The following is a 26,769-nucleotide window of genomic DNA, read 5'->3' on the forward strand; positions in this document are numbered from 1 at the left end:
TCACGTGGTTCATGTGTTCAAGAGCAATGCTTCAAACATCAAAGACAAAAACAAGCGTACAATGGAGATATGTGATTTAAGGTATTACTATTTACACTAACATTTGGTGACATATTTTTGTTAATATACTTTATACCGTATTTAACACTTCTCTCATTTCAGTGGAAATTGTGTATATCTCACACTATGGGATCATTATGCGGCTGAGCTCTCTAAATATGTAATTGAACATTTTGATGAAGGCCAGACCATTATTGTACTGCAATTTGGTATGGTTAAGTATTACACCGGTTATGATGGTAAAGGTAACTATGTGTATTGTTTTGAAGTTACTTGAGTTTTAACATGTCACTAACTTTAACTAATGTTTCCTTGTATAATTTTCATTTTTGTTAGAGAAAGTGTACGTGTCTAATTCTTTTGGATCTAATGTTAGCTGTTTCTTTATAAATGACTTTTTATTTAAAATAGAATAATACAAAAACAGGTATATTATTAAACGAGTAATTATTGTTTTAGTTCATAGATTTTGTTATTTAAATTTTATATTATCTTACTGATTCCTAAATTCTTTAAAATTTAAATTTTTTAGTTTGTTGGGTTTGCTAAATGGCAATGATGTTTCTGTTCGTAAACCGATTCCGGTGAAGATGTTGTCGTCTGTTGATGATGACTTTTTGAGAGCAACAAATTTTTTTAATATCGGTGATATTTGTACTATTATATTTGTAAGTTAATTATTACACTTTTTATGTTATCATAATTATCTTTCAATACTAATTGAATATTGATTAAGTGCCTTTTACTTTATTGCAGCCTAAAAGTATCATTACCGTTGGCATAATTAGGCGATATGTCAAGATACGGAATGGGTTATATTGGTTGTAATACTTGTAGCCGTAAGCTCATGGAAAATAATGGTGAAGGTGGAAAGGAGTATGAATGCAAAACAGTAAGATGCAATGTTTTAGGTGTTATCCCTACACCTAGGTATTTATTGAATTCAAATCATATTTAATAATTTGTCATTTGTAGAAGTATATGTTTTTCTTGCTATTTACATATTTTAAAAACTTTTTTATGTTCAAGATCAAAAATAAGGGTGCATGATTCCACTGGAGTTGTGTCGTTGACTCTCTTTGATAGAGATGCTAAAATGCTGACTAACAAAACAACAAAAGAATTGATTGATTCTCAAAATGAGGTTTGTTTTTCCACGAAAATACTTTATTATTTATACATCATTGTCATTATATTGTTAGGTTTAATAATGATTAATATTATATTTATTTGTCATCTAATTTTATTACAGAATAAGGTAGAAAATGGTGGATTCCCTGCTGAGTTGGATTGTGTTTTAGAAAAGATATTCGCTTTTAAGGTCGATGTGGCAGATTTCAACTTCATAAACAATGTCGAGGACTATGGTATAAACAAGCTTACTGATGACACTAATATTATCACTGAATCACCGCAGAATGGTCATTTGGAAATAATATAATCTTAACATTATTTTATTACTAATTTTATCTTATAATTATTACAATTAACATATGTTGATTTTCCATTTTTGTATTATCAGCAATCAGATTCTAATTCTGTTACATTGGGAGCATCTATTTCTGAATTCCAGTCATCCGGTTCGGTTTCTATTAAGGCATAGATATTTTGGGTAATATAATAGTTCAAACTTATAAATATAGTTAACAGAAAGATGTGTAACATGATTTTGTATTGGCTGTTACTTTTTTAATAACAACTTTCTAATATTGGAGATAATCAAACTCCAAGTTCGAATGTTGATGCTCAGGATGTGGCAACTTATACAAAAGGAATGTCAACGTCTTCTGACGATAAACTTAAGAGAAAACTGATTGAAGTTTTTGAAGTTGACGATGATGCTAGCATGTCGGCCACTAAGTTGAAGTCTAAGACTATCGAAGAGATGGGGACCACCAGTGAATCATGCGATGGTGCAACACTTTTAACTCCTAAAGTGGAGAATGAATCTAAGTGAACAATTTAATTTTTTTTTGTTTACAGTTATGTTAAGTCTTTTTGAGAGATTTGGATATTTTATATTTGGTTTTTTCTTTTGTTTTTTAACAATTATCCTTGAATGTTTGTTGTTTTGAACAATTTATTCTTATTTGGATGTTTGGTAATATTTATGTTTTGATTTAATTTTAATAAATTAATGTTTAGTTGTTTTATGTCTGAGTGTGAAACAAGTCAAGTGCATATTGTTGTTTATTAACATGTTTTTTATTTTTCTTGTATATATTTAATCTAGAAGAAATTTAAATTTCAAACATTTTACTTATATCCTAATATATTATAGCTGATTTTATCTATACTCTAATATATTTTGTATGCATTATATAACTTATCAATTTACTATATTAAAAAGTAAAAACAAAAATAGGTTTAATGTTCATAAATAGTCTAAAACATATAGGATAAATGATGAGTTTCATTGATTGTTGTAAACCACCATTCTCCATTTCGTTAACAAAATTCAGTTTTGAATATCACCATACACACCATAACTTCTTCCATCAATACATATCCTGTCTTCCATATCTTCAACCATGGATACAATTGTTAACTGGAAATTTTCATCCGATTTTAATAACTATCACTTTCTTCTTAGCGATCTGTCAATAATCCACAAGGATTCTATTGATTCTGTTATGTCTTTTAGTATTCTGTTTAAGTACCAAATACGTAACATCGGTACTCGAAAACAAGTTTAAACCGATGAAGAGAAAGCACTACTGAATGTTATTTATGAAAATATTCAACAACATGAACAACAACTACTTCCGATGGTTAATGTTAGTGAGTGGTTCTATTATCCTTTGCAAAATAATGTTGTCAATAAGTATGTAAATGGGCAAAACAATACTGTTCATGTTAAATCAATATTGCAATCCCCTGATCTTTATCTTTTAAGAGATTTGGATGACTTGAAGTTTTCTAATGTGAGGAAACAAAGGGCGCATTTTGATTTGGAGAATGAGGTCAATGAGAAGGTTAAATGGTTGTTATAGTGTCAAAACTATGAATCAGAATTTGATGATATTGAAAGCTATTTGGATTCTGATTCGGAATTTAAGGTAACACATATGAAATATGTTACTTATTTATTTGATATGTCCAAAGTTTGACTTTATTGTTGACTTTGTTTTGGTTGTTTATGTTGTTTTGAGTTAGGTTTTTTTGCTGGATTTTGGTTCAAGACTCAAGTTGGTAAACAAAACTTAGACATGTTTATATATTATTTTTGAATATCCTTTTTATGTTTATATTTAGTTTGTGTTACATTAACAAATGCTCTTATATACTTTAACATACTTAGGTAGATAAATTTAACTATCATACATTCATTATGATATAAACATACAATATAGTTATGTTTTCTAAATAAAGACTTTCCATTGTTTGTTTTCTATTATCAGGTGGTGTAAGTGGATGATTTACATAAAGAAGGGAAATTTTCAAGAAAATCGTTCTGAATTTATGTTAATATATAATGTTTTAATGTTTTTGACAAGACATTCAAGTTTGTATACCTATCAACTTATTATGTAGACAATGTTATTTCTACTTTTTTATTTGGGCTACTTGAATGTTCATATATTGTTATATACTTATGATATTGTATGGTTGTTTATATAGATTTCTTGCTCATCTAATGTCAACCCTTGTTTAAACTGGTAGTTTATTTACTTATTTAATGTTACATTTGATGTTTGGTTATATTTATGTAAAAACTTAATTTGAGTTAATATATGGTTTTTTGGAATTGGTGTTAATTTAATCCGTTTGTTTGTTTGGTCTATATATAATCTATTAATTTGTAATATGTCATGCAAGTAATCTTTTAATGTGAAACAAATTTGTTTTATATTCGAAACATATTTTCATTTACAATAACCTTTTATTTTTATAATATGAAAAGGATTTTGGTCATTAAAAGTAATTAAATTAGTTTTTGCTTTTCAACTTTTGTTTTTTAACACCTTTTTAATATAACAATAAATTAGTTTTTGTTTTTCAACTTTTGTCTAATTTTCTATACAATGCTTTCCTTTTAATTGTTTTTACAAATATATAGTATATTTTTGTAAAAATTTTGTATTATAAATTACTAAATGTTAAACATTAATAAAAATCTTATTTATTAACTATGTGTAACATAAATTTATGAATATCTTTATAAAATACTGATTTTAAATTGTAATTTGGTAAAAAAATCAATAATAGAATTTACTAATTGACTTATATATCTTTGTTAAAGATTTTGCCTAATTTTTAATATTTTTAACAAGATCCAATATGCATAGTCCATTCAATTAGGCCCATACAAATATTTTCTGTACACAATTTTAAAAATCAACGACTTTTCGTTTATTATTGTTAATTATCATAAAAAAATAATAGCACTTCGATTTTTCTGGATTTGCCGGCCATTGGAACAAAAGATTCACTCAACGATTAGAAGTGTTGATGCATAGATGTCAGTAGTTCATATGTCTAATGTCTGTAATCGAGTCTGTAATATTGTTTGTATTTGTTTGTTAAAGTGAAGTTGTTGACAAGTTCGCTTAGGCGAACTTGTTAACCAAGCGAAGTTGTTGACAAGTTCGCCTAGGCGAACTTGTTGAACGAGCGAAGTTATAGACAACTTCGCCTGAGGCGAAGTTGTCGTGTATTTATATAGGCTACGGTCTACTGTTTTGTTAGTTGATCAGTTGGTTAATTTACGTGTAATTCAGTGAGTCAAGTGACGTGAGGTCGAGAGTCTGTAAGTATCACAGTTCGAGTTATTAATATAACGTGGTTTTGTTCGTATCGTGTTAGTGTGTTCGTGAGCTTGTATTCTACGTCCGTAACGATCTACACAGGGATTCCGCACCTGTGTATATCGGGATATCTCGTGTGATCCGTCCAGGGAACCTACAATTGGTATAAGAGCATTTGCTCGATTGTGTGGTTCGGGATATTCACGCGGGTGTAGAATTCGTCCCATTTCGGGTATTCACGGGACGAGTTTTTGGTGTTTTTGCTCATTCTAGCCTCCTACCAGTGTGTTTAAGCCTTTAAACCGTCAAAAACGTCGTTAAAATCCGAGTTTCAGATCTGCAGAAAGTTTAAGTTCGTCAGGCGAAGTTGCTGTTCATCAGGCGAAGTTGCCGTCAGGATACGTAGGGTTTCAGCGAAGATATAAGGAGAAGCGAAGTTATTTACAACTTCGCCTACCTCCTCAACTTCGCCTAACTCAGCGAAGTTATCCTCAAGTTCGCCTAGCTCAGCGAAGTTCTCATCAAGTTCGCCTACTTTCTAAGTTCGCTTACCCTAAGCGAAGTTATTCTTAACTTCGCCCAGTCACGCGAATTTAAGAAGAATCCAGCGAAGTTATTACTTAAGCGAAGTTATCCTTAACTTCGCCTACAGTACTGTTCAGAGGAAATTATTTTAACTTCGCCTATTCAGAATTTTTCGGGTTTCTTAGTCTTCAAGAAGAATGTCGTCGATCAACATTTCGGAGCTTGTAAAGATGGAAGTTGAAGCGGGGTCAGCTACAAAGGCCCCAAGGTTGCTGAAGGGAACCGATTTTGTCGCGTGGAAGGATCGGTTCATACAATACGTTAAGTACCAGGATGCGAAAATGTGGGTATGCATCCAAGATGGATATATTCCACCAATCATGGAGTATGAGGGTCGAGACCAAATCAAGAAATACAGTAAAATGGAAGAGGAGGAGAAAAAGATGTATGAAGCCGAGAGCAAGGCTCATGCTGCAATCACAATGGCTCTTCCACAGGAGATCCTCCATACATTCAGAAAGTATACATCAGCTAGAGAGCTTTGGGAAGCTCTTGAGAGCAGATTTGAAGGGAATGTAGGTATTCGGGCTTCAAAGATAAAGTTGCTCAAGACTCAATTTTCAGTCTTTAAGTACTTAAAGAACGAATCTCTGGATGACATTATCACTCGATATTATCATCTAATGACTGAATTGAGTAACTACTCCATTTCCTACCGAGAAGAAGAGATTGTGGAAAAGCTTCTCGATGCTCTCCCACCAAAATGGGAGATGTATACTGTACTAATGAGGGAAGACAAGGACTTCCCTACTTATGATCTTGAAACCGCTGTCAACAAGCTCAGAACTTTTGAGCTTAATATGGTAAGAAAAGAAACATCTATGGATCAGGTTCAAGATCCAGGCATGTACGGTGCTAAAGTAAACTCCAATACAAGTTCAAAGACTGATTCTGCCGCCTACTACTCGAAGGGTGAGTCGGGTGCCAATTCTTCACAGGAGGGGCATGTGTCAGTAAACTCAAATGGGGATGTTTGCTTTGTAGGCGGTGGATCAATTGGTACTCAACAGACAGCAAGCCAGAGTAGTGGATCTTCAAGTTCCTCAAGCAATAATTACTCTAAGATGCCAATGAGCGTCAAATCTGCTGAAGAGCAGTTTGGCCTCTATGCTTCATTTATTGCTTCATATGAAAACTATATTCAAGGAAAGGTGGTTGATCCAGCGATGCTAGATGAAGACTATGACCAGATCGATGCTGATGATCTGGAGGAAATGGATTTACAATGGCAAATGGCCATGATAGTGAGGAGAGTGAAGAAGTTTATGAGAAAGACGGGGAGAAAGTTTGTTGGTGGCAGGCCAGGGTTCGACAAGTCTAAGGTGAGGTGCTATAACTGTCAACAAAACGGGCACTTTGCCAAAGATTGCAGAAACGAGCGAGTTGAACGTGGTCAGGGCCGGTCTGCACAGCACACTGAGAGTAGTAAAGAAGTCAATGCCATGTTGTCCAGAGAAGCAGGTGAATACAACTAGAACCTGCATTTGAATGAAGCTAGTGAACATGCAAATATGGCTAAGGTTGAGAATGAAGAATGTGAGAAGATTAACGGAGAAGAGAAAGCTACTGGTAAGGAAAAAGCTTTCATGGCAGATAACAATGATCAACTCTCCGAGGTAAGTTCTAAATCTATTTGTACTAAATGTGAGAATTTGTCTAAGCAACTTGCTACCATAACTGATCAGTATGTTCGTTTAGATGCTGAATTTAAAACTCTTAAAGAAGATCATCACTTTATGAAAGCAAGAGAAAACAGTTACAAAGTTAAAATAAAAGCGTGTGAAAAAGATGTTAAAAGCTTAAAAACAAAACTTGCTGAAAAAATTGAAGTAATTGATCTAAGTTATGAGGTTTTAGAAGAAAAGACTAAACTGATTGCTGAACGAGAAAAGCAGATTGCTGACCACCAGGTGAAAGTGGTGGAACTGAACCGAAAACTTGAACAGTTCAGAAATTCCTCAGCTATTCTTGATCACCTTGTTAGTGATCAAGGTACCTCTACAAAGAGGGGATGAATTGGTTATCACGAGGTTCCATCACCTTATAACCACAATTACACTTTTAACCCTAGTGTTCAGAAATCTGTTGATTTTGAAGTTCCTCAGACAGCTCCAATCAAGGTTACGAGTAAAGAACCAAGTGTTAGTAGTGGCGAAACGAGTTCGCCTGTTTCAAGTGAGAAAAATTCTGTTACGAGTCCAGTCTCATCAGATTCGGATAAGTTGTCCGAATCGGGTAAGACAAAAGAGAAGGTAGTGTTACCCACTGGTGGAGAAAAAGATAAAACTTATAAAAAGAGTACTCCACTCAACCCGTACGTCCCACCTTATGTGAGACGAACGGCCAGTAACACTGCCTCGACATCCAAAACAACCTTTGAAAAGAAAATGGAGTATAGGTGTTGTTTTAGGTGTAATAAGTTAGGACATCTTGTTGCAGATTGCCCTCTAACACCGAAATTCAGAGGTGTGAGGCCTATTAAAACTGAGCGTAAGTCTAATGGTAATTTTAATACTGCTAAAAATGAAAACCTTTCAAAGTTCCGAAATGTAACTAATTCAGGTTTTTACAGAAACAAACCTCAGTTTAACAATGCTAATAACCAAACCGCCAGATATAATACTTTCAATACACATAGGTTTGGAAGGCCTCACACTCAATTTCCAAGGAGATTTCCTAATAGGACTGACAGGAATTATCCAGATGCTAACTTTGGAAAGCAGAAGTACGGGATGTATAGATCCAAGACCAATTGGTCTTGGGTCCCTAGATTCTAATCCTTTGCTTTATTGTGCAGGAACAGTTGAACAGGGCTGCCCACAGTCTTTGGATTGTAGATAGCGGCTGTTCCCGGCACATGACAGGTAACAAATACTTGTTGCACGACTTAAAACCTGTTCAAGGAGCAAGAGTTAGCTTTGCCGGTGAAAGTGGAGGAAGAATTACTGGAAAAGGAACGGTGTCCAATGGGAAAATGACTCTTGAGAATGTGAACTTTGTAGAAGAGTTGAAGCACAATCTGCTGAGTATGTCGCAGATTTGTGATAAGGATTACACTGTTCATTTCACGAAGAATGAGGCGATCGTGTTGAAGCCTGGTTTTCAGATACCAGACGAGTGGATAGTGATGAAAGCTCCACGTGATACAAATACTTATGTGATGGATATGAGGTCTACTGAAATGGCCACGGGAGAATCATGTTTAATGACGAAAGCAAGCGAATCGGAATCCGAATTGTGGCACAGGAGGATGGGGCACATTCATCTTCGGAAGATGAACCACATTGTCAGGAATGGGCTTGTGATGGGCGTTCCCTTGAAAAGTTTTAACTTTGAAGACAAATGTATTGCATGCAAGAAGGGAAAGCAACACAAGAAATCCCATCTCACCAAGAAGGTCAACTCTATTGCCAGTACTCTAGAACTGCTTCACATGGATCTCTTCGGTCCCGTGAATGTAAAAAGTCTAGGAGGTACTTCTTACTGCTTGGTGATCACTGATGACTACTCGCGATATTCGTGGGTATATTTTCTGAAATCGAAAGATGAGACGGCTCAAATGGTGAAGAATTTGATTACCAAAGTTGAGAACGTCTTGAGTAAAACAGTTAAATTCATCAGAAGTGACAATGGGACGGAGTTCAAGAATTTTGAAATGGAGAACTTCTGTCTTCAGAAAGGAATTGAACATCAATACAGCGCTCCGTATACTCCGCAACAAAATGGAGTGGCTGAAAGGAAGAACCGAACTTTAATTAGAGGAGCCAGAACTATGCTGGCAGATTCGAAGCTTCCTGTGATGTTCTGGGCTGAAGCAGTTGCTACAGCCTGCTATGTTCTGAATAGAGTGTTAACCGTTAAGAGACTTGGTAAAACATGTTACGAGCTTATGCATGGAAGGAAGCCCAACTTGAGTGGTCTTGAACCATTCGGGTCCCCTTGTTCGATCTTGAAGACAAACTCTAAATTTGGCGAAGTAGCCGATGAAGGAATCTTAGTCGGTTATGTTGTTGGTACACCCAACAGACGTGTCTTCAATACTTTGACTTGCAAGGTGGAGGTGGTGTGTAACACCGACATCACAAGTTACCAACCGCCAAAACCTAGCAATGGACCTGCTGAGCTTTTCGACTATGTTAAGCTTTTTAAGTCGTTTAACGTACCGGATTTGGAAATTTCTGAAGAAGAAGAAAGAGCCACGACGAAGATGATACTCGATGAGGAAGAAAATCTATTGCAAAGACAGCTGATTGATAAATGTCAACCTTCCTCATCAAACACTATCGGTACCCCTGCTGCCTCAACTGAAGAAGAATTTATCAATCCTTTTCACTCTCAGCCAGAAACAACCATTAACGAGATCTCTTCTAATTTGGAAGATAATTTGCATGTCGGTTCTGTTCCGACCACGAGAATTCATAAAGATCACCCTTTGGATAATGTGATTGGTGATGTGTCCTCAGGTGTACAAACGAGAAGTAGCTTGAATGAACATACCTGTGTTTATACAAGCATTAAGGAGACAGGAATAATCAATGAATGCCTGTATACCTGCTTTATAAGCCAGATTGAACCGAAGAATTATCAAATGGCTTTAAAGGACAGCTCGTGGGTCGAGGCCATGCAAGAAGAGTTGGCTCAATTCGAGAAGATGGAAGTTTGGACTTTGGTTGAAAAACCAAAGAATGTGCATGCGATAGGCACAAAATGGGTGTTTAAGTGCAAGAGAGATGATAAGGGGATTATTGTTAGAAACAAGGCGAGGCTAGTCGTTAAAGGTTTTAATCAACAAGAGGGGATTGATTATAATGAAGTGTTCGCTCCGGTGGCCAGGTTGGAAGCCATAAGACTGTTTTTGGCGTTTGCTGCTTTTAAGAAGATGAAAGTGTTTCAGCTAGATGTGAAGAGTGCGTTTTTGAATGGGAAAGTTGATGAGGTTGTGTATGTTGAGCAACCTCCGGGTTTTCCTGACCCAGACTTTCCAGATCACGTGTACAGGTTGAGCAAGGCGTTGTATGGATTACATCAGGCACCTCGTGCCTGGTATGCAACTTTATCGGATTACTTGCTCGAGAATGGTTTTGAAAGAGGGAAAATTAATAGCACGTTGTTCTTCAAAAGAGATGGAAGCGACTTCCTGCTGGTACAAGTCTACGTGGATGACATTATATTTGCTGCATCAAAAGTCTCCATGTGTCAGGAGTTTGAAGCCGTCATGAAGAAAAGGTTTGAAATGAGTGCTATGGGTGAACTAACTTTCTTTCTAGGATTGCAGGTTGATCAGAAGAAGGACGGGATGTTCATTCATCAGACGAAGTATGTTCATGATGTGCTCAAGCGCTTCAAGATGGAGGACAGTTCTCCATATGATACTCCAATCTGCGTCAATCACAAATTGGGTGCTGAAGTAGACGGTGATGCAGATGTGTGTAGGTTCCCGGACGGATCTTACACGGGATATCGCTATCTACGTAGGTGCGGAATCCCTGCGTAGGTAGTTACGAGCGTAGAATACGTAAAACAATCACACGCGATACAAACGAACACGTTATATATTATAACTTGAAACACGTCTATTACAGACTCTCGGCACGTTCACTGAACTCAACAACTGACTCCTCTCTCGTAACCTAAACAATCCGTCGGCTACAGTATATATAGACACGACAACTTCGCCCGATATGTTCAGGCGAAGATGTTCATAACTTCGCTTGTTCAACAAGTTCGCCTAGGCGAACTTGTCGACAACTTCGCTTGTTCAACAAGTTCGCCTAAGCGAACTTGTTGACAACTTCGCTTACATACATAAACATAAACTTAAACATAATTACATTACAGACTCGATTAACTTCGCTAGACTATGAACTACTGACATTTATGTACCAACAGACTCCCCCTTGGCAGTAGCTTCATGTCTTGATCTTCAAAGCTTGTGTCTTGTAATCTCTCGTCTTCTCTCTTCATCTCTTCAAGCATGCACTCCCTGTCTAACACATACAGAAACCAACTTCTGGTACTTCTTAGCTTCCTCTTTCCAAGCAGGAATGTAGAAAATCTTCTTAGCATGTAGTACCTGCAAGTCAGCTTGAGACAAATTGACTAAGTGCATAGGATCATACACTCTCATGATCTCTTGCTCATCTTCATCCTCCATGACCGCTTCAGCAGTTTCACAATCCACGTACCACCACTTCAAGTCTTTCAAGACGTTCTTGGGCATCACCTTCATCGGCACTTCTTTTAAATGACGGACTGGTTTATACTTCATAACCATCCATGGTTTGCCGTCTGCCCTCATCCCTCTATCTTTGTCTTCTACTAACTTCCCTTTCTGAGGCTTCAGAAGTTCAAACTTTTTATCTTTAATGGCCTCCTTCCAAACAATTTTCCCAATTACTCTCGCTATGTTATCATCACTTCTGTTTATCAGCCCCAGTCTTGCTAAGTCTTTCACCTCACACTCCGGTAATGTATTCAGGAATCTTAACATCTTCTTGAAGTACTGAATGCCGTCGTAACGTTTGATCACAAATAGTTTCAACTCTTCATCGTACAACCAGCATATGATTCCCTTCTTTGATTCTGCATATCCCTTTATATTATACGACTTTTTGAACATCGTCGGTACTGCTGGCTTCTTCGTCTTTACAAACCACTGAGCGCAGCCTTCCTTCCAGTTTGGCTGATCTTCCCACTCAGTGTTGTCAACCACAGCATCTTCACATATAGTCGACTGTTCAACCACAGGGATCTCATGCTCTACATTTTCTTCAACAATCTCTCCTTCTTCTATCACATTCTCAACAACAATTTCTGCACCAATCTTTTCGATCTCATCGATTGGCAGAACATCATCTTCATTTATCAACTCATCATCCTCTAACATATCGTCTATCTCTTTCAGCGCATCAATCATATCATCAACAATCTCAACATCTTCAACCACATCCACATCATCACCAACAGCAACCACATCATCACCAGCGGCAGACTCCCCCTCAGTTGTGAAAGCCCCAAGAGCTATAGTAGTTCTTGGCAACTCACCACCTACACCTTCCGGTGCATTGGGATCATCGTCTTGATCATTTCTTCTTTTCGTCCTCAGCTCGTCGCCTCTACAGCTCATCTCCCCCTGAGATGCCAAGAACACCTTCAAGGCATCTATAACTTTCCCGTGCTCAACTAGGAGGGATGCCTGCAGTTGATTTGCTTCCACTAGGCGTTGAATAGTCTTGGACTGCTCAGCAACGATCCGCTCTAGTGAAGCTATTCGTTCCGAGTCTGAAGTGGGCGTAACCGCAGGTGGTACACTTGGTAACCCTGCAGTGGTAGCAACAACTGTCGACTCTATGAATTGTGCAACAACCTCCGACGTAGTGAGCGTTGGAGGCGGCAACGATACGATCTCCGGAGCCGAGAGTTGTGCTGTGGTGGACGGAATGCTAACAGATGCAGTAGTTGCCACCACAGGAACAACTGTAGCGCTTAAGCTTGTAGTCTGTGCTGTAGAAGGGACCAAAAACATACCAGACAAGGCAGGTGGAGCAAAACGTACCAACCGTGAAGTCTCTCCAGCTCCTACACCCATACCTGTCCTTTCCCTTCGTGAACGCTTTCTCACCAGCTGCACAGCTTCTTCTTCATCATCTTCCTCGTCGTCGTCATCAACAGTTCTCTTTTGTTTCCCAACTGTTCTCTCATGCGTTACCATCATCCGTCTAGCCTCTTCCATCACATCATCAAAGTCAGCCTGTGGACCCGAGACTTGAATATTCTCTTGAGGATCAACTCGGTCCATATCAAACATTCCTTGGCCTCCCAACATGGCATCAAGGTCAATCTCTGCAGCTGACACAGCAGCAGATACAGCAGGCGCAGCTGATACAGCCTGGGGTGCTGCCGCCTATTGTGGTCTTGGGTCTCTGAACTCGTCCCCTGCCGCAGGCACATACTCCGGGTTTATAAGGTACCCAAAGAGCGGAGTATGCCTGGGACGCAGCTCAGGCTTGCTTCGTGCGCTGGAAGTGCGACACTGTGCAAAGATACGTTTTGTCACACTTTCCACGTATCGAATAGGGCGTCGTTGAGGCAGCGTCGGAGCCACATGATTTAATATCATCTGTAGGAATCGTGGATACATTATAAACCGCTCACGCGCCACAGCCCTTCGTTGCCTATCGATCTCGTAAAAGATCATCTGGCTGAAAGAATATCCTTTATTATAAGTCAACGCCGTCATAGCAGACTGCATTGTCGCACCCATACCATCAGTGCCTGCCTTCCGTCCTGACATACATACGATCATGATGTGCATAAGGAAGCGCCACTGATCTAAAAGGAATCCCTTCCTACGTTGTGTGTCCCCTAAGGGACCAGAATACCCCATCCTGAGGAACGCCCCATCACGGAATGGCGCAACAAACTCCGTTGGGTCATCCCTCGTCTCTTCACCAAACCGCAACGCCACCCGTATTTGTTCAGAAGAAAACTGAACGGTGGCTCGCATAACCGGGGGCTCAACCCGGAAATCGTACTCTACCGTCTGCCAAAAGTCTTCAATATTCGGTAGGGAAATAGGCAGGGTAGTTGTTATTGCGTGATATATCCTTGAGCGCAGGAGAAAAGTAATTATCTCCCTGTAGTCCTCCACGCCATTTGCATCTGGGTCAAGTGTTATGAACTGGTTATGAGCTGGGAAGAATTGTCTGAGATCATCACCGTCATCACCTGCACCTCCTGCACTTCCAACAGCAGCCATATCTGCACTAAACGAACCAAGTTAGATAAACGTTAAAGTGTTACACAAGTTCGCTTGATTACCAGGAGCGAAGTTGTGATCAAACCTGTATAGGCGAAGTTAAAGGTGAGGCGAAGTTGGGAACAACTTCGCTTCATCTTTAAGTTCGTCTAATTAATTTTAAGTAACAAGGTCTAGGCGAAGTTAAAGTTAACTTCGCCTCATCACAACATCGCCTCAGGCGAAGATAAGGGTTAGGCGAAATTAAGCCTCAGGCGAAGTTGCGGATAACTTCGCCTCAGGCGAAATTAATCGTCAGGCGAAGTTGCGGATAACTTCGCCGAAACCCTAACTTCGCCTGAACTGAATCGGCGACTGTTAGCATTCCAAACATCCGAAAATCCGATGTTTCGGTAAAATTGACGATGAAGAACTCAATAACACTTGGTATTAAGGTTATGTGGACGAAACGTTTATCCATGAACACGTTAAACACAAGTTATAAAAGTCGGTTTTGAGTCCGACGGACCAAGATCTCGAAGCGGTCGAAATAAAGTTTGATAAACAAGAAGAAACAGCTAACACGATGTACCGATAACACATACCGTGAAACGATAACTGAAACTGAGAACAAAGAAAGAAATCGAAATCGAAAAGATCAAGTTCGCTGATATATCGGAGCTCAAGTTCGCTGTATATTGTAAATAATGAAAATTTTACTGTTTGAAATCCTTATATAGGGTCAGAGTTGGTCAGGCGAAGTTACGGATAACTTCGCCTAGGTGAAGTTATCCACAAGTTCGCCTGATTCAACAACTTCGACTGTATTTTCATAACCAAACCTTATAATTTTGAACAATTTGAATTAGCTCTTTAAAACTTCCCTTTAAAAAATAAACAATATGATCAATTCTAAGTAACCAGATAAAAAATCATAAAACTATCTAAGTACAAAAACTTAAAAAATTTAAAGTATAAGGGATCAAATTTCAGTCTCGATAGGGACTGCTACGTTTTAGAAAAGATCCGAACAGGAATCATACTAACTACGTGACTGTCACATAGATCCGTGTTTAGCTGTATTATGACATATAAAGACAGGTTGTAAGCAGGTATAACTTAAAATGGTTTTCATCGTTTCTGTGATACGAGTTAGGTTCAATTAATCCTTAAAATTTAAGTGGGCAACAACTCAAAAATATTGATGTCTCCTATCTATCCTCAAAGCGTATTTGGCTTTCCCCAAGTCACCCCGAATTGACTTCGACCCATAGTGTCTGATTAAACATGTATGTACTCTTCTTCTGGTTCCCGTTCTTCTTCTTACTCTAAGATAGAGAAGTCTTGATTTTATGATCACTAATATGTTACAATAACTTCAAATATTTTTTTTTTTTTTTTTTATGAACAACATAGACTTCAAAGTAGAAATTAACTGCAAGTCCCGAATCTGGATCACTGCAGTATCTTGAAACGCTATCTTCACGGGAATCAGAACACACATGGGCTCGTGTATGACTGGGTAATCGCTTTTCTGCCTATCATTCGAAAAGATATATATGAAGACACGCAAAACTCTTAAGGAGTTTCCACGTAAAATCAAGTAAAATTTGTTTGTATCACGTCTACTTTTACGTACCATAAAAAGTTACCATGACATACAATGATTGTCCTAAAGCCTTTTAAGCCTAATAACTTCACTAGTTAAGCACACAAAGTTAGTATATCTATCATTTTCCAAGGTTGGATCAATTTTCCGTTTAACATAGCTAACGAACTTCTTACGAAGTAACAGACTTGAAAAGTAATTTCATTTCCCAAAAAAAATTTTGACTTCAATCGCCCCGATCACGTCAAAGTCTTCAGGTAAACGGCAATCCTGAAGATCCAATGAATCAACTGGACCGACCACATACAAGTATGTGTCCTTCTAACTAAGTATGAACGACTAATTTTCAGCGACAGAAAGAAAACACATCATAACCGCCCCGGTCACTTTCAGTCATCTGGTTAATGGCGACCCTCATTCTCTACAAGTAGAAACGAGGACCAAAACATATCCGAGGATATGTCCATCAAACTGAGGTAACTGACTAATTTTAAGCAATAGTGACGTTTTTTTTTTTTTTTTAATAAACACAAAAAAAAAACATGGTTACTCGGGATTGATCATCCCGTTCAGCTCAATTAGGTTTTGAAATCTGGATTTATCAAACGCTTTTGTAAATAAATCAGCGAAATTTTCTAGCGTATCGACCTTTTCGACCTTAATCAGTTTCTTCTCAGCACAATCCCGTATGAAATGATGACGAATGTCAATATGTTTAGTTTTACTATGTTTCACGGGATTGTTAATTACTGAGATGGCAGCAGTGTTATCAATAAAAATAGGAGTGAGTAAGAAATTCAGACCATAGTCGCGCAATTGTTGCTGAATCCACAAAACCTGAGAGCAGCAGTTGGATGCTGCCATATATTCAGCTTCGCACGTTGAGATTGCGACTGATGTCTGTTTCTTGCACTGCCAGGAAACTAATCTTCCACCGAGAAACTGACATCCTCCTGTTGTCGACTTCCGACTCTGATTGCACCCTCCATAATCAGAATCTGTATAAGAAACCAGTTCCACGTCTCCTCCCTTCGGGTACCACAACCCTAGCTTCGGCTTGCCTTTGAGATACCGCAAAATCCTCTTCACACCCTACATGTGAGATTCCTTTGGGTTTGCCTGAAAACGAGCACAAAGACAAACAGCAAACATTATATCAGGCCTAGAAGCAGTCAAATACATCAAAGAACCTATTATAGCCCGATACTGAGTTGGGTCCACATCTGCGTCACCGTCTATTTCAGCTCCTAACTTGTGGTTGACGCAAATTGGAGTGTCAAATGGAGAACAGTCCTCCATCTTGAAGCGCTTGAGGACATCATGAACATATTTTGTTTGATGAATGAACATCCCATCCTTCTTTTGATCAACCTGCAATCCTAAAAAGAACGTTAGTTCACCCATAGCACTCATCTCAAATCTTTTCTTCATGACGGCCTCAAATTCCTGACACATGGAGACTCTTGATGCAGCAAATATGATGTCATCCACGTAGACTTGAACCAGCAGGAAGTCACTTCCATCTCTCTTCACAAACAGTGTGCTGTCAATCAAACCCCTTTCAAAACCATTCTCTAGCAAGTAGTCCGATAACGTTGAATACCAGGCACGAGGTGCCTGATGTAATCCATACAGTGCCTTGCTCAACTTGTACACGTGATCAGGAAAGTCTGGGTCAGGAAAACCCGGAGGTTGCTCAACATACACAACCTCATCAACTTTCCCATTGAGGAACGCACTCTTCACGTCCAACTGAAACACTTTCATCTTCTTAAAAGCAGCAAACGCCAAAAACAATCTTATCGCTTCCAACCTGGCCACCGGAGCGAACACTTCATTATAATCTATCCCCTCTTGCTGATTAAAACCTTTAACGACCAGCCTCGCCTTGTTTCTTACAATAATCCCCTTTTCATCTCTCTTGCACTTAAACACCCATTTTGTGCCTATCGCATGCACATTCCTTGGTTTTTCAACCAAAGTCCAAACTTCCATCTTCTTAAATTGAGCCAACTCTTCTTGCATGGCCTCGACCCACGAGCTGTCCTTAAGAGCCATTTGATAATTTTTCGGTTCAATCTGGCTAATAAAGCATGAGTACAAACATTCGTTCATTATACCCGTTTCCTTAATGCTTGTATAAACACAGGTGTGCTCATTCAAGCTACTTCTGGTTTGTACACCGGAGGACACATCACCTATAACATTCTCCAAAGGGTGTTCTTTGTGAATTCTCGTGGTCGGAACAGCACCGACATGCAAATTATCTTCTAAATTAGAAGAGAGCTCATCAATGGTTGTTTCTGGCTGAGAGTGAAATGGATTAATAAACTCTTCTTCAGGAGAGACAACAGGGGAACCGATAGAATTTGATGAGGAAGGTTGACAATCATCAAATAGCTGTCTATGTGCCAAATTTTCCTCCTCATCTAGAATCATCTTCGTAGCAACACGTTCTTCTTCTTCTGTACAAAACAAATCAGGTATGTTAAAAGACTTGAAGAGCCTATCATAGTCGAAAATCCCAGGAGGTCCGATGCTCGGTCTTGGCGATTTGTAACTCGTAATGTCGGTGTTACATACCACCTCAACCTTGCCGTTCGTTGTATTAAAGACACGCCTGTTGGGAGTCCCAACTTCATAGCCGACTAAGATTCCTTCATCGGCTGCTTCACCAAACTTTGAATGTGCCTTTAAAATTGAACACGGGGACCCGAAAGCTTCAAGTCCACACAAATTGGGCTTTCTCCCATGCATAAGCTCGTAGCATGTTTTATTAAGTCTTTTTACCGTTAAAACTCTATTCAGTACATAGCAAGCTGTAGAAACAGCTTCAGCCCAGAACACCACCGGAAGCTTCGAATCAGCCAGCATAGTTCTGGCTCCTTCAATTAAAGTTCTATTCTTCCTTTCAGCCACTCCATTCTGTTGCGGAGTATACGGAGCGCTGAATTGGTGTTCAATCCCTATTGACAGACAGAAGATCTCCATTTCAAAATTTTTAAACTCGGAACCATTGTCACTTCTAATGAACTTCACTCGTTTATCCATAATGTTCTCAACTTTGGTAATCAGATTCTTCACCATTTGAGCCGTTTCGTTCTTTGATTTCAGGAAGTATACCCACGAGTATCGTGAGTAGTCATCAGTGATCACCAAGCAATAAGTTGTACCACCTAGACTTCTTACATTCACAGGACAGAAGAGATCCATGTGAAGCAGCTCTAGTGTACTGGCAATTGAATTTACTTTCTTGGTGAGATGGGACTTCTTGTGCTGCTTTCCCTTTTTGCACGCAAGACATTTGTCTTCAAAATTGAAACTTTTTAAGGGAACACCCAACACAAACCCATGTCTGACAATATGGTTCATCTTCCGAAGATGAATGTGCCCCATTCTCCTGTGCCACAGTTCAGATTCCGATTCGCTTGCTTTCGTCAAAAGGCACGATTCTTCCGTTGACATTTCAGTTGAACTTAAATCCATCATATACGTATTTCGATCACGTGGAGCCTTCATTACTATCCACTCCTCTGGTATTTGAAAACCAGGCTTCAACACAATCGCATCAGTCTTCGTGAAGTGTACGGTATAATCTTTATCACAAATCTGCGACACACTCAGCAGATTGTGCTTCAGTTCTTCAACAAAGTTCACATTTTCTAACGTCATCTTCCCGTTAGTTACCGTACCCCTTCCTGTTATTTTGCCTCCACTCTCACCGGCAAAACTGACTCTTGCTCCTTGAACAGGTTTTAAATCTTGTAACAAATCCTTGTTACCAGTCATGTGCCGGGAACAGCCGCTGTCCACAACCCAAAGATTATTGGACGCCCTGTTCAACTGTTCCTGCACAAACAAAAGAGATTATTAAAATTTGGGGACCCAAGACCTCTTGGTCTTGGGTCGATTAACCTTCTTAACAGAACTCACACACCTTGGCTGACCAAAATTAGCATTAGAAAAATTTCCACGAGTCCTAACAGGATACCTCCTTGGAGACTGATAGTGAGGCCAACCAAACCGACGAACATTAAGAGAATCAAAAGAATTATAGCATTTGGTTTGGTTATTAGTAGTGTAAAAACGAGATGTGTTTCTTTGAAAACCTGTATTATCTCTCAAATTTGAATGGTTTTCATTTTTAACATTTAAACGATTACCAAAAACCTTAGTCTCAGTTTTCGAGGGCCTCACCTCTCTGAAACGCTGCTTCAGAGGGCAATCAGCAACAAGGTGCCCTGTTTGATTACATCTAAAACAACACCTATGTTCAGCTTTCTTTTCAGCAGATGTTTTAGATGTGGAGGCAGTATTACCAACCGTACGTCTCACATAAGGTGGGACATATGGGTTGAGTGGAGTACTCCTTTTAGTTGATTTAACTTTTTCTCCACTAGTGGGTAACACTTCCTTCTCTTTTGTCTTACCCGACTCGGATGACTTATCCGAATCAGATGAGACTGGACTTGAAATAGAAATTTTAACTTTTGAGACAGGCGAACTTGTTTCGCCTTTACTAACTTCCGGTACTTTACCAGTTTCCTTAGCAGGACCTGTCTGATCAGCTACAAAATTAACAGATTCATGAACACTAGGATTGAAAGTATAATTATGGTTATAAGGTGGTGGAACCTCATGGTAACCAATTCCTCCCCTCTTAGGTGAGGAACCTTGATCACTAACGAGGTGATCAAGAATAGCAGAGGAATTCCGGAATTGCTCCAGTTTCCTATTTAGTTCCACCACTTTTACCTGGTGATCAGCAATCTGTTTTTCTTTCTCAGCGATTAACTTGGTTTTCTCTTCTAAAACCTCGTAGCTTAGATCGATCACATCAATTTTTTCAGCTAATTTTGTTTTTAAACTTTTAACGTCTTTTTCACAAGCTTTAATTTTTATTTTATAATTATTTTCTCTTGTCTTTATGAAGTGATGATCTTCTTTCAAGGTTTTAAATTCGGCATCCAACTTAACATACTGATCAGTAATTGTAGCAAGCTGTTCAGACAAGTTCTCACATTTAGTACAGATAGGTTTAGTACATACCTCGGAGTTCTGGTCATCAGCCATGAAAGCTTTTTCATTTTCAGCAGCTTTCATACATTCTTCAGCTGCAACCTTCGCCATGTGTGCCTGCTCAAAGAGTTCTCCAGAGAACATGTTCCAGTTGTATTCACCAGCATCAGACATCATGGCATTATTCCCATTGTTATTTCCACTTTGCTGTGTAGTCCTCCCCTGACTACGTTCTACACGTGCATTAGTGCACTCCTTTGCAAAGTGTCCATTTTGTTGACAATTGTAACACCTCACCCTTGACTTATCAAATCCTGGCTTTCCACCTACGAACTTTCTGCCAGTCTTCTTCATGAAACGCTTCACTCTTCTGACTATCATCGCCATCTGCCACTGCAGATCCATCTCCTCCAGATCATCAGGATCGATCTGGTCATAGTCTTCTTCCAAAGCAGCAGGGTCCACAATCTTCCCTTGTATGTAGTTCTCGTAAGAAGCAATAAAAGATGCATAGAGTGCAAACTGCTCTTCAGCAGATTTGACACTCATTGGCATCTTAGAGTAGTTATTGCTTGAAGCACTGGGAGAGAAACTACTCTTGGATGCTTGAGGTTTCGAAGCACTTGATCCTCCAGCAACAAAGCAAACATCACCGTTCATGTTTATTGACACATTTCCTTCATGAGAAGAGTTAGAACCTGACTCTCCTTTGGAGTAGTAAGCAGCAGATTCAGACTTCGAACTTGAGCCTAAGTTAACTTTGGCACCATACATACCAGGGTCTTGAACCTGATCCGTTGGTGTCTCTTTACGAACCATATTAAGCTCAAAGGTTCTGAGCTTGTTTACTGCTGTCTCCAAGTCATAATCAGGAAAGTCTTTGTCTTCCCTCATTAGAACAGTGTACATTTCCCACTTCGGTGGGAGAGCATCGAGAAGCATCTCAACTATTTCCTCCTCTCTGTAAGCAATAGAATAGTTGTTCAGCTCAGTCATTAGATGATAATATCGGGTGATAATATCATCGAGCGATTCGTTCTTCAAATACTTGAAGACAGAGAACTGAGTCTTTAACAGCTTAATCTTCGAGGCACGAATACCCACGTTCCCTTCGAATCTATTCTCAAGAGCATCCCAAAGCTCTCGTGCAGAAGTGTACTTCCTGAATGTATGGAGAATCTCTTGAGGAAGAGCCATAGTAATTGCAGCATGGGCCTTGCTCTCGGCCTCATACATCTTTTTCTCTTCTTCCTCCATCTTGTTGTACTTCTTTACCACATCCCGACCTTCGTATTCCATTGTCGGTGGAATATATCCATCCTGGATGCACACCCACATCTTTGCATCCTGGTATTTAATATACTGAATGAACCTATCCTTCCACGCCACAAAGTCGGTTCCTTTCATCAACCTTGGGGCCTTAGTAGCCGACCCCGCTTCAACTTCCATTTTGACTAACTCTGAGATGTTAATCGGCGACATCTTCTCGAAAACAAGAAAAACCCGAAAAAAAAACAAAAATTCTTCCAAACAGTACTATAGGCGAAGTTAAGGATAACTTCGCTTAAGTGTTAACTTCGCTGGAAAATCCTTAAATTCGCGTGACTTGGCGAAGTTGAGAATAACTTCGCTTAAGGTAAGCGAACTTAGGAGGTAAGCGAAGTTGAGGTTAACTTCGCTTAGGCGAACTTATGAGGTAGGCGAAGTTGTGGTTAACTTCGCTCAACCTTATATCTTCGCCGAAACCCTACTTCCAGTGTCGGCAACTTCGCCTGAAGAACAACAACTTCGCCCGAAGAACACTGAAAATATTCAAATCTGTTTTCGACGATTTAGCAGTTTCCGGTCGGTGTGACGGCTTGAATATGACTGTATAAGGTGAGTATAACACAATATCAACGAAAACGCGTCCCGCGAATAGGTCAAACGAGACGTTTTCTACACCCGCGTGAAATCCCGAACCACACAATCGAGCCAAAGCTCTGATACCAATTGTAGGTTCCCGGACGGATCTTACACGGGATATCGCTATCTACGTAGGTGCGGAATCCATGCGTAGGTAGTTACGAGCGTAGAATACGTAAAACAATCACACGCGATACAAACGAACACGTTATATATTATAACTTGAAACACGTCTATTACAGACTCTCGGCACGTTCACTGAACTCAACAACTGACTCCTCTCTCGTAACCTAAACAATCCGTCGGCTACAGTATATATAGACACGACAACTTCGCCCGACATGTTCAGGCGAAGTTGTCCATAACTTCGGTTGTTCAACAAGTTCGCCTAGGCGAACTTGTCGACAACTTCGCTTGTTCAACAAGTTCGCCTAAGCGAACTTGTTGACAACTTCGCTTACATACATAAACATAAACTTAAACATAATTACATTACAGACTCGATTAACTTCGCTAGACTATGAACTACTGACATTTATGTACCAACAATGTGGACCCAACTCAATATCGGGCAATAATAGGTTCTTTAATGTACTTAACTGCATCTAGACCTGATATAATGTTTGCTGTTTGTCTTTGTGCACGTTTTCAGGCAAATCCAAAAGAATCTCATTTGAAAGGTGCAAAGAGGATACTGCGGTATCTCAAGGGCAAGCCGAAGCTGGGGTTGTGGTACCCGAGAGGAGGAGACTTGGAGCTGGTCGCTTACACAGATTCTGATTATGGAGGGTGCAATCAGAGTCGGAAGTCAACAACTGGAGGATGTCAGTTTCTTGGTGGCAGATTGGTGTCGTGGCAGTGCAAGAAGCAGACTTCAGTCGCAATTTCAACCTGTGAGGCAGAATACATGGCAGCATCCAACTGCTGCTCTCAGGTTCTTTGGATACAACAACAGTTGCGCGACTATGGTCTGAATTTCTTACTTACTCCTATTTGCATTGATAACACAGCCGCTATCTCAGTAACTAACAATCCCGTGAAACATAGTAAAACTAAACACATTGACATACGTCATCATTTCATACGGGATTGTGCTAAGAAGAAACTGATAATTCTTGAAAAGGTGGATACACTTGATAATTTCGCTGATTTATATACTAAAGCGTTTGACAAATCCGGATTTCAAAACCTTATTGAACTGAATGGGATGATCAATCCCGAGTAACCATGCTTTTCTTGTGATATTAAAAAAAAAAAAAAAAAAAAAAAAACGTCACTAATCGCTTAAAAATATGTCGGTTACATTAGTTTGAAGGACATGTCTTCGGATATGTTTTGGTCCTCATTTTCTACTTGTAGATTTTGAGGATAGCCATTAACCAGATTACTGATAGTGATCGGGGCGGTTTATGATGAGTTTTTCATTCTTTTGCTTAAAATTAGTCGATCATACTTAGTTAGAAGGACACATACCAGTATGTGGTCGGTCCAGCTGATCCATTGGATCTTCGAGATAGCCGTTTACCTGAAGACTTTGTTTTGGTCGGGGCGATTAATGTTAAAATTTTTTTTAAGGGAAATGAAATTATTTTTCAAGTCTGTTACTTCGTAAGAAGTTCGTTAGCTATGTTTAACAGAAAATTGATCCAACCTTGGAAAATGATAGATATACTAATTCAGTGTGCTTAGCTAGTGAAGTTATTAGGCTTAAAAGGCTTTAGGACAGTCATTGTATGTCATGGTAACTTTTTATGGTGCGTAAAAGTAGACGTGATACAAACTAAATCTACTTGATTTTATGTGGAAACTCCTTAAGAGTTTTGCATGTCTTCATATATATCTTTCCGAATGATAGGCAGAAAAGCGATTACCCGGTCATACACGAGCCCATGTGTGTTCTGATTCCCGTGAAGATAGCGTCTCAAGATACTGCAGTGATCCAGATTCGGGACTTGCAGTTAATTACTACTTTGAAGTCTATGTTTATTTAAAAAAAATATATATATATATATATATATATATATTTGGAGTTATTGAAACATATTAGTGATGATGAATCAAGACTTCTCAATCTTAGAGTAAGAAGAAGAACGGGAACCAGAAGAAGAGTACTTACATGTTTAATCAGACACTATGGGTCGAAGTCAATTCGGGGTGACTTGGGGAAAGCCAAATACGATTTGAGGAGAGATAGGAGGCATCAATATTTCTGAGTTGTTGCCCACTTAAATTTTGAGGCATAATTGAACCTAACTCGTATCACAGAAATGATGAAAACCTTCTTAAGTATATTACCTGCTTACAACCTGTCTCTATATGTCATAATACAGCTAAACACGGATCTATGTGACTGTCACGAAATTAGTATGATTCCTGTTCGGATCTTTTCTAAAACGTAGCAGTCCCTATCGAGACTGAAATTTGATCCCTTATACTTTAAATTTTTTTTTAAGTTTTTGTACTTAGATAGTTTTATGATTTTTTAACTGGTTACTTAGACTTGATCATGTCATTTATTTCTTAATGGGAAGTTTTAAAGAGTTAATTGAAAAATGTTCAAATTATAAGGTTTGATTTTGTAAATATAGGCGATGTTGTTAAACAGGCGAAGTTGTGAATAACTTCGCCTAGGCGAAGTTATCCGTAACTTCGCCTGTATAACTCCGCCCCTATATAAGGATGTTTAAAGGTCACCCTGTTCATAACTTATATCCACAGCGAACTTATCCGACATCTTTTCCGGCGAACTTGTTATTTCTACCGATTACGTGTTATTTATTCCCGATTTTCACACCGATTCAAGGTTCGAAATACCATTATATCACATACTCAATGTTCATTCAAGCGTCTAAATGTTTGTTTCGACTGGTTTCGAACCCTCGGACCATCGGTTTTGAAACCGAGTTTCATAACATGTGTTTTAACGTGTTAATAAACATACTGATCGTCAACATGTCCTTAAAACATGTGTTAAAGAGTACTTAATCGTCTAAACTAGCCGAATCATCAACTGCACGTTGTTCCATAATCCTTACTGTCGCCGATTCAGATTCAGGCGAAGTTAGGGTTTAGGCGAAGTTATCCGTAACTTCGCCTGAAGCTTAAGTTCGCCTGAGGCGAAGTTATCCGTAACTTCGCCTGAAGCTTAAGTTCGCCTGAGGCGAAGTTATTCGTAACTTCGCCGGAAACTTAAATTCGCCTGAGGCGATGTTGTGATGAGGCGAAGTTAATATTAACTTCGCCTAAGATCATTTTTACTTAATATTAATTAGACGAACTTAAAGCTGAAGCGAAGTTGTTCCCAACTTCACCTCAACTTTAACTTCGCCTATACAGAGTTTATCACAACTTCGCTCATGGTAACAAAGCGAACTTGTGCTATGTCTTTATGTCGTTCTAACTTGGTTAGTTTGTTGCAGATATGGCTGCGGTAGCTGGTGCTGGAGGTGCAGGAGGAGATGATGGTGACAATCAGAGACAATTTTTCCCGGGTCACAATATGTACATCACTTTAGACCCGGAGGCAAGCGGTGTGGACGATTACCGCGAGATCATCACTTTCCTCCTGCGCTCGAGGATTTTTCATGCGATTACAAACACTCTGCCGATATCTCTACCAAATATCGAAGACTTCTGGCAGACGGTCGAATACGACTGTCGTGTTGAGCCCCCGGTCATGAGAGCGACGGTGAACAATTAACAAGTTCAGTTCAGTTCAATTCTGAACAGATTCGGGTGGCATTACGATTTGGAGAAGAGACGAGGGACGACCCAACTGAGTTCGTGGCTCCGTTCCGAGATGGAGCGTTTCTCCGAATGGGCTACTCTGGTCCATTAGGTGATACCCAGAGGAGGAAGGGTTTCCTTCTAGATCAGTGGCGCTTCCTCATGCACGTTATGATAGTTTGCATGTCTGGGAGGAAGGCGGGCACTGATGGTATGGGTGCGACCATGCAGTCTGCAATGACTGCACTGACTTATAATAAATGCTTAAGTTTTAGTCAGATGGTCTTTTACGAGATTGACAGGCAAAGAAGGGCGATGTCTCGGGAGCGGTTCATTATGTACCCACGTTTCATCCAGATGATATTGAACCATGTGGCTCC

The 26,769-nt window shown here is 39.2% G+C and overlaps 1 protein-coding gene across 1 annotated transcript; it reads left to right on the forward strand.

Moving 5' to 3' along the window:
- The first annotated feature begins 61 nt into the window (after positions 1-61).
- On the forward strand, positions 62-2,017 carry LOC143596898 (uncharacterized). Its single transcript, XM_077075555.1, has 8 exons — positions 62-81; positions 163-305; positions 397-403; positions 593-705; positions 849-990; positions 1,090-1,204; positions 1,313-1,481; positions 1,776-2,017. Exons 1-8 carry the CDS (start codon positions 62-64, stop codon positions 2,015-2,017), a joined length of 951 nt encoding a protein of 316 aa, XP_076931670.1.
- Positions 2,018-26,769: the final 24,752 nt, after the last annotated feature.

Source organism: Bidens hawaiensis, unplaced genomic scaffold, assembly GCF_021521415.1.
Source record: "Bidens hawaiensis isolate Kalapana, Puna unplaced genomic scaffold, B.hawaiensis_p1.1 tig00047354_1, whole genome shotgun sequence".
NCBI lineage: Eukaryota > Viridiplantae > Streptophyta > Magnoliopsida > Asterales > Asteraceae > Bidens > Bidens hawaiensis.

Bases quoted from the DNA above. Each gene is read 5' to 3' on its own strand.
- LOC143596898 (XM_077075555.1), top strand. From the start codon at position 62: ATGGAGATATGTGATTTAAG. The intron at 706-848 runs GTGATATTTGTA...TGGCATAATTAG, and splicing joins AACAAATTTTTTTAATATCG to GCGATATGTCAAGATACGGA. The intron at 1,482-1,775 runs GTCATTTGGAAA...CTAATATTGGAG, and splicing joins CACTGAATCACCGCAGAATG to ATAATCAAACTCCAAGTTCG.